This window comes from Carya illinoinensis, chromosome 11 (genome assembly GCF_018687715.1).
Source record: "Carya illinoinensis cultivar Pawnee chromosome 11, C.illinoinensisPawnee_v1, whole genome shotgun sequence".
Lineage (NCBI taxonomy): Eukaryota > Viridiplantae > Streptophyta > Magnoliopsida > Fagales > Juglandaceae > Carya > Carya illinoinensis.
The window spans coordinates 11,703,024-11,722,480 of record NC_056762.1 but is presented as its reverse complement, the minus strand read 5'-3'; the positions used below and the strand labels follow the sequence as shown (position 1 = coordinate 11,722,480).

Sequence of the window (19,457 nt, the reverse complement as noted above, 5' to 3'; positions counted from 1 at the left end):
ATGTAGCTCAAAACTCCCCATTGTTTGGTTTGCTGAGACCAATGCAGCTCTAATTTATATAGATTCATCATTTTATATATTTGGCTTGACTTTTGATAAAGTCAATGTCAATGCTCTAAGAGTCTAGTTATGAAAGCTGCTTTGAGACTTTTTTAAAGATAGTATCAGGTGTAGGGTTCCTACCTACCCTACAAGTGCGAGTAGCCACCCATCGTGCCTTCCATCCCAATTCATATTTCTGATCGATTGTCTACATCTGCTTGTCTAGTGCATAGATTGACGCTATCACCGGTCATCTTGACAATATATTTTTCACATATACATTAGAAAAATTGCACCAATCCAACAAAAATTTTTGACAAATGTAACAAATCGTACATAATTGAAGATTTGCACAAATCTTCACATATCTAAAGATATGTGCATAGTTCCATGGTCGGGGTCGTGAGTAATAAAACTCACAAATCTTCGTTCATGATTGCAGATCCAAAATTATAGTGGTGGATCTTTAATGTACATATTCACACTGACGATCATAATCATATGGGACCCTAGAGCGTGGTTTTCAAAAGCATGCATTGCTTTATCAAAAGAAAACATACATTGCTTTATTTTGATACATTTTTTTAATGAATAATGACGAGCAATTCTTTCAAAAGCGTACATTGCTTTAAGAAAACTAAAAAAGTAATCTTTGCTTTTAATAAAGAAAAATAAGGTTCTTGTTGTAAAATAACATTGTTGTAAAATAAATTGTATGACCACCTTGAACTAGCCATCAAATGCATAGTGTATAGTGCTAGCATAGTACTAGCATAGTGAGTTGGCCGACATATGCATAGTGCACAGTGCTAGCATAGTACTAGCATAGTGAGTTGGCCAACATATGCATAGTGCATAGTGCTAGCATAGTACTAGCATAGTGAGTTGGCCGACATATGCATAGTGCATAGTACTAGCATAGTGAGCAAGTATAGTCCCCTTTGTACGCCTATATATATCGTTGAATTCTTTAAGAAATTTATAAGTTTCATAACTTCTCTGAGTTCTATCTCTCTCTCTCCTTTCGATAGTTTTATAACACGTTATCAGCACGAAAGTTCTGACGATCTTGAAGCTAATAGTCCTCTACTTCAAAATCATGAGTCTTATTGATGAACTTTCTATCTCTGAGATGAATAATAGAGATGTATGTCTGGCTGATAGTGCTACAACTCACACAATTCTTAAGATTAAAAAATATTTTCAAAATCTAACATTGTGTAAAGCCTATGTTCATACCATTTCTGGTTCATCGAATCTAATTGAAGGCTCCGGAAGAGCTTATATTGTGTTGCCTAATGGCACCAAATTTTGTATTGATGATGCTCTATTTTCTTCACAATCCAGAAGAAATTTATTGAGTTTTAAAGATATATGTCGTAATGGTTGTCATATTGAAACCATTAACGAAGACAAGAAAGAGCATCTTCTCATTACTAAAATAATTTCGAGCCAGAAGCTCGTATTAGAAAAACTGCCTACCCTCTCATCTGGATTGTATTATACAGAAATGAGAACAATTGAATCACATGTTGTAATGCACCAGAAGTGCATTGATCCCAAAATATTTATGACTTGGCATGATCGCCTTGGACATCCGGGATCAATAATGATGAGACGAATAATTGATAATTCGTATGGGCATCCCCTAAAGAATCAGAAGATTATCTTACCCAATGAATATCCATGCTCTGCATGTTCTCAAGGTAAATTGATTATCAAACCATCTATCTCAAAGGTTGTTTTTGAATCTCCATCTTTTTTACAAAGGATTCATGGGGATATATGTGGGCCTATTCAACCATCAAGTGGACCGTTCAGATATTTTATGGTTTTAATTGATGCATCAAGTCGATGGTCACATGTTTGTCTACTTTCCACTAGAAATGTTGCATTTGCTAAACTTCTTGCACAAATAATTAAACTACGAGCACAATTCCCTGACTATCCAATTAAAACTATTCGATTGGACAATGTAGGAGAATTTACATCTCAAGCTTTTGGTAATTATTGCATGTCAATAGGAATAGATGTTGAACATCCAGTTGCCCACACACACATTCAAAATGGTTTAGCTGAATCATTGATTAAAAGGCTTCAGCTAATCGCTAGACCTTTACTCATGAAATCAAATCTTCCTATTTCTGCTTGGGGACATGCTATAATTCATGCAGCATCATTAATTCGAGTTAGACCATCAGCATATCACAAATATTCACCATTACAGCTTGCATTTGGTCAGCAACCAAATATTTCTCATCTTCGTACTTTTGGATGTACTGTATATGTTCCAATTGCACCTCCACAACGTACAAAGATGGGCCCTCAACGTAGACTTGGGATATATGTTGGGTTTGATTCTCCATCTATTATCAGATACCTTGAGCCTCTTACAGGGGATATGTTTAAGGCACGTTTTGAGGATTGTCATTTTGACGAATCCATTTTTCCAACATTGGGTAATGAGAAGTCGGTGCCTGAAGCACGACAGGAAATTACTTGGGAAAATAAAGCTCTTTCCCAATTTGATTCTCGTACAAAAGAATGTAATCTAGACGTTCAAAAGATTATTCATTTGCAAAGTGTTGCAAACCAATTACCGGATGTATTTACTGACACTAAAGGTATGGTAAAATCATATATTCCTGCTGTTAATGTTCCAGCAAGTATTGCAGTCCCTGAAGGACAAGTTGCCAAAATAGCAATAGGCGAGTCTAAGATACACCTGAAGCGTGGACGGCCTATTGGTGCTAAGGACAAAATTCCTCGGAAGAGAAAAATACAAAATGAATTTGGTACTCCTGAAGAGTCCATACCAACACAGGCCATAAGAGTAATTGATGCTCCTGAAGAGAGTAAATCTCCTGAGAAAGAACCTCCTGAAGAGGTATTTCATGAAATGTCTTCCCTTGAAGAGGGACAGGTACCTGAAAATAACGAGATCTCGATACATTTCATGAGTACAGGAGAAATTTTGAATAGAAATAAAACTGTTGTCGACAACATATTTTCATATAAAATGGCTCTTGACATTACCAGAAGTAATGAAGAAATTGAGCCAAAAACTGTCGAAGAATGTCGACGTAGAAATGACTGGCCAAAATGGAAATCAGCTATTGAAGCTGAATTAAACTCGCTAGCAAAGCGAGAGGTCTTTGGACCAATTATACAAACACCAAAGGGTGTAATGCCCGTTGGATATAAATGGGTATTTATACGTAAGCGTAATGAAAGCAATGAAATTGTGCGATATAAAGCACGACTTGTTGCACAAGGTTTCCTGCAGAAACCGGGGATTGATTATGAGGAAACATACTCTCCTGTTATGGATGCAATCACATTCAGATATTTGATCAGTTTGGCACTTATAAAAAGATTAAATATGCAATTGATGGATGTGGTCACTGCATATTTATATGGATCATTAGATCATGACATATATATGAAAATCCCTAAAGGATATAAAATGCCTGAAGCTTCTAATCTGAGTACATCCAGAAGTATGTATTCTATTAAGCTTCAAAGATCTTTATATGGGTTAAAACAATCCGGACGCATGTGGTATAAACGCCTTAGCGAATATCTATTGAAAGAAGGATTTGAGAATAATCCAATATGCCCATGTGTTTTTATTAAGAAATCAGACTCCGGATTTGTTATTATTGCGGTTTATGTTGATCTAAATCTTGTTGGAACTCCTGAAGAGATCAGAAGAACCGCTACATATTTAAAGAATGAATTTGAAATGAAGGATCTTGGCAAAACGAAATTTTGTCTCGGCCTGCAGCTCGAGCATTTGCCAAATGGAATTCTCATTCATCAGTCAAATTATACAGAGAAAGTCTTGAAACACTTTTACATGGACAAAGCTCATCCCCTGAGTACTCCAATGGTTGTTCGATCACTTGATGTGCAGAAGGATCCATTTCGTCCTTGTGAAGACAATGAAGAAATTCTTGGTTCTGAAATACCTTATCTCAGTGCAATTGGAGTCCTGATGTATCTTGCAAATTGCACTCGGCTTGATATTGCATTTTCAGTTAATTTACTTGCAAGATATAGTTCCGCACCAACTCGAAGACATTGGAATGGCATTAAACATATCCTTCGATACCTTCGAGGTACGGTTAATATGGGATTATTTTATCAATATGGTTCAAGTCCACAATTAGTTGGATATGCAGATGCAGGTTATCTTTCAGATCCACACAGAGGTAGATCTCAAACTGGATATGTATTTACTTATGGAAATTCTGCTATATCATGGAGATCTGTCAAACAAACACTATCTGCTACCTCTTCAAATCACTCAGAGATCATTGCAATTCATGAAGCAAGTCGAGAATGCATTTGGCTAAGATCAATGATCCAACATATTCAAGAAAAGTGTGGTCTTCCAGTGATTAATGATAGTCCAACAACTTTATACGAAGATAATGCTGCTTGTATTACTCAAATTAGAGGAGGATATATCAAAGGTGATAGAACCAAACATATTTCACCTAAATTCTTTTATACTCATGAACTTCAAGAGAAAGGTGAAATTAAAGTCAAGCAGATACGATCAAGTGATAATCTGGCAGATTTATTCACAAAAGCATTACCAACTGCAACATTTAAGAAGATTGTGCAGAACATTGGAATGCGGAGACTTGAAGACCTTTTATCATGCACTTTTCAAGGGGAGTAATGTCTTGAAGACTTATGCTGATTGTACTCTTTTTCCTTCGCTAAGGTTTTATCCCACTGGGTTTTCCTTTGCAAGGTTTTAATGAGGCAATCTTAAAGCATTTTACGGTACACATGAATATTGTACTCTTTTTCCTTCGCCATTGGTTTTTTTCCCACAGGGTTTTTCTTTGGCAAGGTTTTAACGAGGCATATTCATTATATGTGGTCATCCAAAGGGGGAGTGTTGTAAAATAACATTGTTGTAAAATAAATTGTATGACCACCTTGAGCTAGCCATCAAATGCATAGTGCATAGTGCTAGCATAGTACTAACATAGTGAGTTGGCTGACATATGCATAGTGCATAGTATTAGTATAATGAGTTGGCCGACATATGCATAGTGCATAGTACTAGCATAGTATTAGCATAGTACTAGCATATGAGTTGGCCGACATATGCATAGTGCATAGTGCTAGCATAGTGAGCAAGCATAGTCCCCTCTGTACGCCTATATATATCGTTGAATTCTTTAAGAAATTTATAAGTTTCATAACTTCTCTGAGTTCTATCTCTCTCTCCTTTCGATAGTTTTATAACAGTTCTTTTCTTTTTACAGTCGTTTCGATTCTTTATTATTGCTCACCTTTAATTATTGATGGCCCCGCATGGCCAAGTGGGCGTCACCTTCTATGGTCATCCTCTCTTTGTATTTATTATCGCTCAATTGCTAATAATTTATTAAAAAATTTAAAAATAGATATTTATAAAAACTGATATTCAAAAATATAAAAGTAAAAAACTGAAACTTTAGATATTCCATCTTTTCTTTTATCTATATATTTTTAATTATTTATTTAATAATGCACGTGGCATATTATAAAGTGATGCGAGGTCAAGAAAGTCATTTCCACTTTAAATTTCAAAATGACTAACATTATTCACAAGAAAGAATATAACTACGAAATTCAGGGCCTCCTTTCATGCGCACTAGCGTGTCGGCATGTAAACAGTAATGCCCGGTTTGGATCTCAGTACAGTACACTAATTTTTCTATTCAAACTTATTGTATTTAATCTCTAAATTTTAAAAACATATATTTAAACAAACAATAATAAATGGTAATGAACGGTATATGAACGGTATATAACAGTAAAAATCTGATATTAACAGTGTATAAACAATAAAATCTGACATGAACGGTAGACAATTCGGCTACACTATTAAATAGTAGGACCTACACCTTTTTCAAATCTCAAAAATTAAAAATTATCTCATTTCATCTTATTATTCAAATATACATTTTTTTACAAACTATTTTATCACATCTTAATTCAAAAATCTTATTACTATTTAAAATATCTGATCTCATTTCATCTAAATTGTGTATCCAAACGAGACCTAAAACTTCAAATTAAAATGTAACACGATAAAGCATGCATATTTGTTTCACAACTTAAGACATGCAGGACTTCAAAATTCAAATCGCAAGAACCTCCTTTATTCTTTCATTTTGCATCAGCTCCCTCTCCACATCTATGCAATCGGTCACTTCCACGGTTCCACCTGCAGTTTCGCTGTGCTTCAGACCACCACATGCTGTATATTACAACGAAGATGGCGAATCTCGATTGCAGTTGATTAGAATGAGAATTTATAATTTAGTAGAGTTTTATGCATGGTTAATACCTCTTTTTGAATGTTTGAAATACAAACTTTTGGCTGTTTGAATTAAAAGAAAAGATAGTCCATATATAATTTTTTTTAAATAAATTAAAATTCACAACTTGACGGATTACATTAAACTGTGTCACTATATTGAATTTATTGGATATTTATGTATAAACCATTCATTTCATATATTTTCTTTAAGTATAAGCTTCTTCCTTTCAAAGAAGAAATTAAGTGTGATTCCATTCATTTATTTCTATAGTCTCTCAATATGGTATTATACCAATGGTATATCGTAATAACTCGACAAATGTCACTTGATAAGTCACATAATTGCCAAGGGTAAGAAGACACAAATTAAAATAGTATTTAAAAAATTTAAAATGTGCAAAAAATAAAAACTCTAAAGAAGAAAACAGAATTTAGAAAGAAAACAAGAAAACAAAAGTAATAAAACTAATCAAACATAAATTTTGAAAAAAAAAAACAATAAAAATGGAATTTAGAAATAACATAGAATATTTTTTCCAACATTATCATCAAATTAATAAAATCGTCACTATACAATTAACTTATAGTTTAATTGATATGTTTTCGAAAACTACTTTAGCCATAAAATAATTTCATAAAAGTAAACTCACAAACTGATATGATTTAATGTAGTATGTTATCACTTTATGTATTGGTGAGATCTTTTTTGTTCCACGTTATAGCAATCTCGATGGTGTTTATATTTTATTCTTTAAAACACATCATAAAAATCAACCTTACAATATACTATATATCAATTTATTTATTATTGTTTTTATTTCATTTAAGTATTCTTTATTTCTTCCTTCTTTATTCATTTTAAAAGCTTTTCTAACTATCATTAAATTTGTAATATTCTCAAATCTTTTAATATTTCTCATACATTAATTGCCAAAATGACATCAATAGCCCAACAAAATGTCAAAAAAAAATAAAATAAAGATGAAAAAAAAACATTAATCCTATCTTTTTAACTTTCTATCCTCTTATCATGTTTTGAATATTTTTCAACATGATTACTTTTCTTTTTATTAAAATAAAATATTCGAATAATATTATAATTCTTTCATATTTTGTAAATAGATGGGTACGTAAATGTGAGATATATAAAGAAAGATTAGAACAAAGAAATAAGTAATAAAAAATGTTTACATAGATGTATTTTATCTTCATTTTGCATAATCCAATAGAAGTATTATTTTAACATATTATTCTTTATTTTACAAAAATTTGCAAAATAGAAAAGCGATCGAGAGTGTTCTCAACCATCAAGTCTAGAGGCCTATTTAAATTTTAAGTTTATAACTGGCCCTTAAATTATAACTTACCTTCGTAACGTGAGATTGGGTGCTTGACGGAATAAAAGGATCTTTCCATACCTGCATAAAATTTATATATATATATATATATATATTAATAATAGAAGTACTTTTGCCTCTTATTAATTATATAAAATTAAATTTATAAAATTATTTAATAACATTATATTGTAAAATTATTTTTATTATAAAATAAATTTAACAGATTTTATATAAAATCACTTTATTTTAGAAATTTATTTTTTAATAATATATGTAGTACTAATCATATAATATTGTAAATATATATCTTTTAAGGTTTGGTTTAGAATAAGTGAGATGAAAATTTTGAATTTTAAGATAAAATATTAAAATATTATATTTTAATATTATTATTATTTTGTGATTTGAAAAAGTTATGAAAAAATTAAATTATTTATTATATTTTATATGAAAATTTAAAAATGTTATAATGATGAGATGAAAATTTTAAATTTAAGACAAAACTTTTATGGTAGCAAAACGTAACCTAAATCTGTTGTGGTCACTTGCCGGTGACATTTGCCTCACATGGTGCACTTGCATGATCTTGTGAGTTGTAAGCATGGCCCAAGATAAAGAAAACAATTTTCATTTCTACTGGAAGTGGAGTGCGGGCTTCTTTGGCAAGCTTTTTCTGGTGTTTTGATGGCTAGCGCTCTTGCGAAACTGAGGAAGCGCTTGGGTTTTTCATGCCCTATCGAAGAGAAGTTAGGAAAGACAATAGCCTCATCCCTTCCCGGAGAACTATGCCGCCACTTTTCTCTGGACGAAATCAAAACGGCAACTGACAACTTCAATGAAGAATTAATTGTCGGTGTGGGTGGTTTTGGCCCTGTATATAAGGGTTTCATTGACGAGGGTAACCCCCGGACTATGGCGATAAAGCGCTTGAACCCAAGTTCAAAGCAAGGTGCACCAGAGTTCAGCACGGAGATTCTATTGCTCTGTCAGATTCGCTATGTCCACCTCATTCAATTAATCGGATACTGCTACGATGAGCGTGAGATGATCCTCGTCTACGATTTCATGGCCAACGGCACGCTCCGCTGCCACCTTTACGACACCCAAAGGGATTCCCTTCTGTGGAAACAGAGACTCCAGATTTGCATCGGAGCAGCGCGTGGCCTGCACTACCTACACAGTGGCTTGAAGCACCTAGTTATCCACCGTGACGTGAAGACGACCAATATTCTTTTGGACAATAAATTGGTAGCCAAGGTTTCAGATTTCAGATTGTCCAAACTGGTTTTGAACTATAACATTAAGTTCAAAAAGCTCGTAGTGGACATGGAGGTTACTAGTGGGCCTTTGGATTTTAGTAACACTACGACTAGTTGCAACGTCTTGAGTGGTAAGACGGTGCGTTTGAGTCTGGATAACATTGCAGATAGTATGATGGTAAAGGGTACGTTTGGATATTTGGAGCCGAAGTACATAAGACGCCAAAAACTGACTGAAAAATCTGATGTGTACTCCTTCGATGTGGTGCTTCTGGAAGTATTATGCGCCCGGAAAGCTCTGAATCCCAAACTGCAGGAGGAGCAATGGCATCTGGCCAACTGGGCCCGAAACTGCAACAAGAAGGGGAGCATCGGCGAAATCATAGATCCTAATCTAATGGGAAAGATAGCTCCAAAATGCTTTAAGGTATACGTGGAGATTGCGATGGCTTGCGTGCAAGATCAGAGGATCCAATGGCCTAAGATGGTAGATGTGATTGATAAGCTCGAACTTGCACTGGAGCTGCAAGAGAAGGCGGATGGAGATGCAGAAGATGTGCGAACTATGAATTAGTTGATGGCTACATTATTTTAGTGTCAGAAGGGACAATGTAAGGGACAATGTGTAATAAGCTGCTAAAAATTTAATGGTGAAAATTCTATAGGTTTTTGGAATCTCGTAAAAATCCCATAAGTTTTCATGAATTGGCTGATCACATAAGTTTTAATTTGTCAACATGGTTAGTGTTATCACATACTATGGTGTCAAAAATACGATTTTAATTATTTGAGATAGTTAGAAGTATCAGAATGCGTTATGGTCTACGGCATTAGACTCAGTTGATTATTTAGGACTTTATGGTGCAATAATCCATTTTCATAATTCTGACGAAATGCCTGTTTAAAGCTGTGAAATTATTTTTAGGTATACTTCAGGGTTAAATTTCTGTAAACATTTTTCACTCTAGATTAATATGAATATTTACGATCTTTTAGTAATAAATTTATTATGTATTTTTTTAAATGAATAGTAATCTCGATAAGCGTATCAAGTGCAGTGTTTTCAAAATTATAGTGTGGAATGTCCAAACTGGGTTAGAGAAGTTTTATTTGGATACTTACCAAGATCTTAACCACACATAGTGAATAGTATTAGACACTTGGTACAAAGATAAACCATTATATAGATTTGTGAAAGAAATCAGAGTGTGAGATCATGTCACCTAAGCAAAACCTCATTTTTTTCTTCTGATCAACCTAATTGTGCCAGACCAAACAGGATTTCAATCCTTGTAAAACTCTAGAATGGTTGGAGTCCAATTGAAACCCCAAAATCTTGGTTGAAACCAAAACCTAAAGTTGGCCTTCAAACCTTTTTTTATTCGATTTTTAGCATTGTATTTAATTACTTGATTAAATCACTTCCACATGCTATTAATTTCTCAAATTCTTGTTATGACATCATTATCCAACCTTTTTGTTGCCCAGATGACTAACACAAGAGGGGGGGTGAATTGAGTTGTATTAAAAAAATAACAATTATAAATCAAATATATAATATAAAATATAAACAAAATATGAAATAACAATAAATATAAAGAGTAAGGGTAAGAGAGAAGCAAACTCAGTATGTTAACGAGGTTTGGCCCCACTGCCTACGTCCTCGCCTCAAGCTACCCCTTGAGGATTCTCAAATTCACTATTCAACCTCCTTCAGGTGGATATAGAAACCTATTACACCTTTGAACAACACCGCTACAAAGAATCCGTGTAGAACACCCTCTACACTTGTAATCACCTTACACGTGGTGATTCAACTATTCCCTCGAATACTTTCTACACTCACAAGGGTTATACACACCCTTTTACTGATACAAGAGCTGATAGTGGGTAGGTTATCAGAAAACACTCCTCAATGAGTGAAATAAGAACAATACAGCGCAAATTATATCTTTCAAAATGAACAAGGATTAAGGCTCAATGCTTAGAGAAGAGAGAATGAAAGCTTTGAATGAATGTTGTATGCTCTTGGTGTTGTAAATGTGAAGCTCTCAAATGATCTATTTATAGGCATATAAGACTTCATATTCAAATTTAAAAAGATTCACATGTCAAAGACAACATCATTCACTTTTTCAATAAATTCAAATAAAAGGCTCTTCTTTTTCAATTGTCAAAGACAACATTATTTATTTTTCAAAAACTTCAAACCTAATCTTTTACTTTTGGCATATGACAAAAGGAGCACACTTTACTTTTCAAATATTTCAAACCTAATCTTTTACTTTTTGCATATGACAAAAGGAGCACACTTTACTTTTCAAATATTTCAAACCTAATCTTTTTACTTTTTGCATATGACAAAAGGAGCACACTTTACTTTTTAAATATTTCAAACAAAAACATCTACCTCTTGCATAAGTCAAAAAAAGCATTAATCACTTTTGAAAACATTCAAATAAAACATGCACATGTGAAAGATGACAATCAATCATCTTTAATATTTTCAAAGTTCAACCCTTTAATCAAGGCATGCACATGTAAAAGATGACAATCAATCATCTTTCAAAATTTTCAAATTTATTTTTCAAAAATATTCATGCACATGTGGAAAATGTATTTTAATGCTTTATGATAAAATATTAATTTTGAGCATTAATCCTAATTTCGAATTTTGAAGAGATTTACAACATTACTCTATAACTTTAACGTGAACTTGTTCCCTTCTTGCTCATGCTTGTTTCCTTGATGTGCTTGACTCCATTGTGTAGACAACTTGAGATTGAGACTTCTTTATTCTTTGAATTCATTTGTTATCATCAAAATTCATGTGTAGATATATAATTACACAAAACTTGAAACATTGGGTTCAACACTTTTAAATCTTGAAAATTTGATTAGATTAAGAAAATTTAGATTTGGGCTTGATAGTATCTTTAAACCCTAACCAAAACCCCTTTAAACTCCAAATTGAAGCTCATTTGGTTGAGACCACGAATTTGGCCACCTTGGCCAAGCTTATTGAAGAAGTTCCCCCTGGCTCCCCAAACATGGCAGGCCATCCACTACCCTTGGCTGCATCCAATAGTATTTTGATGTAAAGGAGAAATCCACCTTATCAACCTCCATACCTCACAGCTGCTACAGGCAATCCTTACCCCTCACTATTCTCCACTTTATGTCACATAGCCACCTCCAATCAATGATCATTTAAGCCCATACCTCCACCATCCAGAAGTTTGAAGTAGTGCAAGACACATTTCACTTCCTTTCATCACGTCTTCACCCCGTTTTTAGAGAAAAACTCAAAAGAGCTCTCTCAGACAGATTTCTAGGATTTTAAGCATGGAGATTTTTTACCTTTTTAAGTATTTTGGCATGATAACTCCTTCATAAAAGTTGTTCCTCTTTGAGTGTAGTTTCCGTTGATAACTTAATCGTCTCATTTAGTGGTCATTTGATTGGTCAAAAGTATTTTTAACCATAGAAAGGTCTTGATGGGAGTAAAACTGGAAAGTATGTTATGTTTTGAAGTTTTTGACCAAGCTAATGGACATATCTTGGTCCAAAAATTTAATGGAGTGTTGTTAGCATATTTTTATGAATTTTCATTGAGTTTTTATTGCATGAATAAAGCTTTTGATGATAGATTTCCTTATATGTAAAAACTTGAAAATTGGAAGTGAAAAAATAGTTTTTGTTTTGAGAAAGTTTGAGTATTTCATGGTTTAATCTTACTCCAAAGGTTTTGATATTTTTATGTGATGATCCTAAGTCTCTTACTTGCATGTTAGGATGTTAGTTGGAAGATATTTAGTATTAGTTTCAAAGATATTATTTTTCTATGCAAGAGGATTTTGGTTAGGCCTAAGATTTGATTTTTTTGGGTTAGATCCATGTTTTATTAATTTTTAGGCATGTGATTTGAAGTTTGATAGTTGAGTCTTCTTTAGGACAAATTTTGAAATCATTTGATGTTTTAGTTTAAAGATCTCATCTTTTTAAGCCATGGATCAAGAGACTGACCAAAACTAGTTAAGAAAAAAGTTTCTGTTTTTGGGCCAAGTGTAAAACCAAAAACTCCAAGTGTTAGTTTGTGATTTTTGGTGACTTTTGTTTGACAGTTTAAAGTATGTTTGATCTTAGGATGATGTTATAGATATGTTAGAAGTAAGACTTTATTTTTTGAAATTCTTGGAGATGTTTTGATTCAGGGTCAAAGCTTCTGATTCAAGGGTATAAGCTTGTGATTCAAGGGTATGCTATTTGTTAAAAAGTTTGATGTTGATGATTAGATTTTTCTAAATGGGTGTTTTACGTATAGTTTTAAACTTAGGATAGGAAGATCTTTGTTGTAAAATTTTGGTTTAATCATGGGTTTTGAAGTTGGAAGAAATTGCAACCAAAATCAAGAGAAGTGGCCTATGAATGTTTCGGCCATAGTGAGTTTCCTATAGTTTTGAATTATTTTAAATTTTTCTGAGTTGATATTTGAATTTAGAACAAAATTTACATAAGGAATGTAAATTTTGGTAATTTTTGGAATTAAGGTGTGAAATCCTTAAGTTAGGAGTAAAATTGTCATTTTTCAACATGTAGAGGGTAAAATGTTAATTTTACACTAACTTGTCTTTTTTCACATTTATAATTGTTAGTAATTAAATTTCTAATTTTTAGAATACCCTCTTACTTTTTTTCGTGTTTCGCGCTTTATTCTCGTAGAACACGACTATCGAGGTAAGTTAGCTCTTAATTTACAATCAGTTTACTGTGTATGTGTGATGGGTAAGGGAACTACAGTTTATGTCTGTATGTTGTTATATATGCCATGCCATATCATGTCATCACTTGTTTATCTATTACACGAATTATTCTATCACGAAATACTTATGTGTTACATAATATATTTTGTCACATGTTGCTATCTATGGCAAGTATGTCATATTACGTATACCATTTGTTACATGTATCATGTATGTCATGTCACATAATATTCACCGTCACATTTATGTTATGTTATGAAATATTGTTTATTACATGTATGCCATGTTATGTAATATTGTCTGTTATATTTATGTCTCAAAGTATGTCATGTCTGTAATCTTACATTCATATCACATTATGCTACGTCAAGACTTATGTCCTTTCATATTCATGTCACATATCGTCTCGAATACAGTTTGTATATCTTGAAAACAGTCTTGTTAAGTTATTCATGTCAATCTTGACCATAAGCGCTAGGATGGAGTAATATCCTAATAGAACTCATTTTTTCATGCTAGAGTGTCTAAATAGGTGTGAAATTCTCTGAGTTGACAAAGTACAGTCAACAGGTTGCGAAAAGGGCCTAACTAGCAGGTTACCGGAGCACGCCAGGCATTAACGTCGATAAAGTTATACTTTATTTTACGTGTGTCTATAACAATTGTGGCATAAGCAATTCATGGGGCTATAACAACTGTGGAGCATGAAGTATGGGGCCACAATAACTGTGGAGCATACATTACGTGAGACACAGCAATTGTGACAGGTAAAATACTTGGGGCCACAACAATTATGGAGTACATATTAACACACTCACAACTAGTGTAGATACCTGTGTTGTGATGTGATAATCGACAGGGACACACTGCTTAAGGGGATTTGTGTAACACCCGTATGGTCACTATATTAATTAAGTATATTGAACAAGATTCCAAATTTATGTATCTCAAGTTCAAGTCATGTTTCACATTATGTTATGTTCAAGTATATGTTCATGTCAAGCTTCAAGTTCACGTCCATGTTATATTTTAAGTTCACGTCCATATTATGTTTCAAGTTCATATCATGTCAAACAAAGTTTCAGTTTCAGTTCAAGTTATGTCAGCTCATGCCATGTTATGCCAGATCACGTTATGTTTATTATTTCTTGTCATGTTATGTCAAGATACGTTATACTTATTATTTCTTGTCATGTTACGTCTAGTTATGTTACGCTTACTTTTGACTTTAATTGTGCATTCATACATTTACTACCATGCATGCACATTTAATCTGTATGAGAGTTTCCTATTAACTTGCTGATATTTGTTGTCAAATCTCACCGTGGTAGTCCCAACTACCATTCCCCCCAAATGGTAGGCGATGTGTCAAGATCAGAGCAGGGAGCGGACATGGGCAGATTGAAGGAGGTTGACTAAATGTCGCAGACGCAATGCGGAGGTTACAACCTCCATAATTAGGTTTTTGGTCAGTATTTTGGCATCGTTAGTCGAGTTATGCAAGTTACTCGATGAACTAGCCCAATAATATATTTTGGTAATATAATTATGGAGTCCGGTCTCCCATGTTTTGAGATTACAGTTGTCTGAGACCTGTACTGTAATCATGGATGTTCATTTTATTAAGTATGCATGGATTATGTTTTAATTGTTTGAGATATTATAAGTTTGGTGCATAGTATTTCTAAAATAAAAATTATTATCCGCTGTGAATATTGTATAATGCTAGATGCATGTTAGGAACATTGCATCTTATATGTTATAAATGGGGACAGATGTCCGTTCGATCCCAAGAAGAATCTGGGGGCGTCACACGATATCATGACCACTTTAAGAAACTTGAAACGTTGGAAGAGACTGCTCATTCTCCTTTTTAGAAAATGAAGTTAGACAATTGGAGGAAGTATTATGATCTTTTTGCAAGTTCAAATTATCAGGTATTCTAGATTTACATCATATAATTATTTACATTTATATTCATTCTATATTATATATATTGTTGCGCAGATGACTAACACAAGAGGGAGGGTGAATTGAGTTGTATTTAAAAAAAATAACAATTATAAATCAAATATACAATATAAAATATAAACAAAATACGAAACAACAATAAATATAAAGAGTAAGGGTAAGAGAGAAGCAAACTCAGTATGTTAATGAGATTCGGTCTCACTGCTTACGACCTCGCCTCAAGCTACCCTTTGAGGATCCCCAAATTCACTATTCAACCTTCTTCAAGTGGAGATAGAACCTATTATACCTTTGAACAACACCGCTATAAAAAGATTCGTGTAGAACACCCTCTACACTTGCAATCACCTTACACTTGGTGATTCAACTATTCCCTATGTAGAACACTTTCTACACACACAAGGGGTTATACACAACCTTTTACTGATACAAGAGCTAATAGTGGGTAGGTTATCAGAAAACACTACTCAATGAGTGAAATAAGAACAATACAGCACAAACTATATCTCTCTCAAAATAAATAAGGTTTAAGACTCAATGCTTATAGAAGAGAGAATAAAATCTTTAAATGAATGTTGTATGCTCTTGGTGTTGTGAATGTGAAGCTCTCAAATGATCTATTTATAGGCATATGAGACTTTATATTTAAATTTAAAAAGATTCACATGTCAAAAACAACATCATTCACTTTTTCAAAAAATTCAAATAAAAGATTCTTGTTTTTCAATTGTCAAAGACAACATCATTCATTTTTCAAAAATTTCAAACCTAATCTTTTACTTTTGGCATATGACAAAAGAAGCACACTTTACTTTTCAACAATTCAAACATAATATTTTTACTTTTTGCATATGACAAAAGGAGCACACTTTATTTTTCAAATTTTTCAAACAAATCATCTACCTTTTGCATAAGTCAAAAAAAGCATTAATCACTTTTGAAAATATTCATATAAAATATGCACATGTGAAAGATGACAATCAATTATCTTTCAAAATTTTCAAATTTAATTTTCAAAATATTCATGCACATGTGGAAAATTTATTTTAATACTTTATGATAAAATATTAATTTTGAGTCTTAATCCTAATTTCAAATTTTTAAGAGATTTATAATATTACTCTATGACTTTAATGTGAACTCGTTCCCTTCTTGCTCATGCTTGGTTCCTTGATATGCTTAACTCCATTGTATAGACAAATTAAGGTTGAGACTCCTTTATTTTTTGAATTCATTTGTTATCATCAAAATCCATGTGTAGATATATAATTACACGAAACTTGAAACCTTGGGTTCAACAATCTCCCACTTTTTAATGATGACATGGATTTAATAACCTTGATAGAACCTGAAACCTGTATTTAATACTTAAGCTCCCCTGAGAATGTGCGTTAATTTTTCAAGCAAAAGTATAAATATAATTTCAAGCATATAAAACAAGTTTAGCAATTCAAACAATCTTAATGTTCTAGTCTAACATTTCTCCCCCTTTTGGAATCATTAAAAAGGATCCGCACCAAGTAAATGGACTGAAGAAAAAAATGTGTGTTAGTAAAAAAAAAACTGTAGATAGTTGAAAAATTAGAGCCGCTCGTGACCCGACAAGTGTGACTGGAGATTTTAAAAATTGATTGATGTTGTTGAAAAAATGATCATTTTCATCTATTGGATACCAAAAAGAAATCATATTGCTCGTTGACTTAGATAACAACTTGTCTTGTTCATTATGCTATCTCTATAAAATCAATCTTAAACTTCATCCAATTTGCATCAAATTTTCTTCTCATCTCTATAACTCATTTGCATTCCTTAAGCATTATTGCTTTAAACTTTCAATTCTTTTCTCAATGGCTCATTTTTCTAACATTCTTCTAGATTCATCCATGAGGTATTATACACCTCAATCTCTTGTCCTTTCTGCAGCTGCCATTAGTGCCATGTTGCAACAAGAAAATAATAATTTGGCTAATAAATCAGATTCCGATGCTATCTACGACTTGGTGAGTCTCGGAACTCGCTATTCCTCCTCTATAGTTGCTTTTTCCCAGCGGTTACAAATCAGAAACCATGAGCTTGAAAAGCTTAAAGAATAAATTGTTGTACTTCAACGAATCGTTCAAGAGTCTCATACAAGGAAAGGAATCTTTCGGCATAAAAATAAACAGTTGAAATCTCTATTAGATTCTTCATTCTGCTTGCCAGTTCCCATGGATAAGGATGACATGATATTGTATGAAGAGAATGAGCGTCTCAAACATGAGGCTAACAACCTCAAATTTATGTAAAAGCATTTATAAAAATTCTCTCTATTTTTATTGACTCTGGTCTATTTTTTTAAGAGATATTCATAACATGCATCATACCTATTTCTCTTCTAATCATACATAATCTATCTTCTGGTAAAGGTTTTGTAAAAATATCTGCTAACTTATCGTGTGTGTTTGTGAACTCTAGTGCTATATCGCCCTCCTGCACATGTTCTCGAAGAAAATGATATCTTATTTCAATATGCTTAGTTCTAAAATGTTATATTGGATTCTTTGAAAGATTTATGGCACTTGTATTATCATATTTGGTTAGAATGTGATTATACATGAGTTTAAAATCTTCAAGTTGTTGCTTCATGTAAAGAACTTGAGTACAAGAACTACCCGCAGCAACATATTCTGCCTCAGCAGTAGATAACGCAACAGAATTTTACTTTTTACTAAACTAGGAAAATTTTTTGTATGTGAGATAATTGGTTTAGAGATCGGGAGGAGTTGTTATTAGGCATGACACCCATTGTGGAGAAGTATGAGATGCTTGTAAATGGGTAACCTCAAGACCCATGCAGTGTCCACATATGTGAGGAAGTTACAAGTAGTTAATTAACTCTCCACATTTCACAGATTATCAACTTTTAGGGAAGTTAATTAACCACCCTCATAAGGAGACTCTTAGAACAAGGAGTCTTATGTACATTAGTGTGTGGAAAAAGTAAGTTAACATACAAATAAAGACATCTTCTTTCTGTACAATTTCCTAAAGCAGCCATCTTCAACTCTTGATCTTGTAGTCTAGGAGCATTTTGGAAGACTCTAGTAGCCTCCGCAATGACATAAAGGTGCAATCACAATAATTTGACGTAGACTATATAACAAGCAAAGATCAAGGCTTGTGGAAATTCCACTTCACTTGAGGTAATTCTGATTATTAATATTCAAGATTTCATTGAACAAAAAAAAAACCATTTATTTGAGTTCTCTGTGGGGTGACGTTCCTCCATAAAGAGCCTGATGAGGATCCGTGGTGTCAAGGATGCCAGTCGATCAGCAGCACCCCAATTGTTACAAGTGGTCTAGGGCATAATTTTGAATCGAATACACGGTAAGCAAAATATGTCATAGTAGAATAAGGCCTAGTTTGTTTTCACAATCCCTCTCAACTCATTTCATCTCATCTCATCTAATTATTACAATTTTCTCAAATTCTCTTACAAAATATAATAAATAATTCAACTTTTTTCAAATTTTAAAACAAAAATAATATTAAAAAAATATATTCTAACAATCTTTTATTTAACTTTTAACTTTAATCTCAACTTATCTGATTTGCGAAAACAAACCAGGCCTTAATAAAGGTTTAATCAGAGGCTAAACACTACTTGTACCAAAGGTTTAAACTGGTAAAAAGTGCATCAGTAATAATAATAATAATAATATCCATGTGTCATTGTTATTTCCCAAATAATTTTATACACCACAAACTG

At 32.9% G+C, this 19,457-nt stretch overlaps 1 protein-coding gene across 1 annotated transcript; it reads left to right on the top strand.

Moving 5' to 3' along the window:
• The first annotated feature begins 8,319 nt into the window (after window positions 1–8,319).
• On the top strand, window positions 8,320–9,582 carry LOC122280453 (receptor-like protein kinase FERONIA). The gene is made up of 2 exons (XM_043091353.1): window positions 8,320–8,997; window positions 9,109–9,582. Exons 1-2 carry the CDS (start codon window positions 8,398–8,400, stop codon window positions 9,544–9,546), a joined length of 1,038 nt encoding a protein of 345 aa, XP_042947287.1. The 5' UTR covers window positions 8,320–8,397; the 3' UTR covers window positions 9,547–9,582.
• Window positions 9,583–19,457: the final 9,875 nt, after the last annotated feature.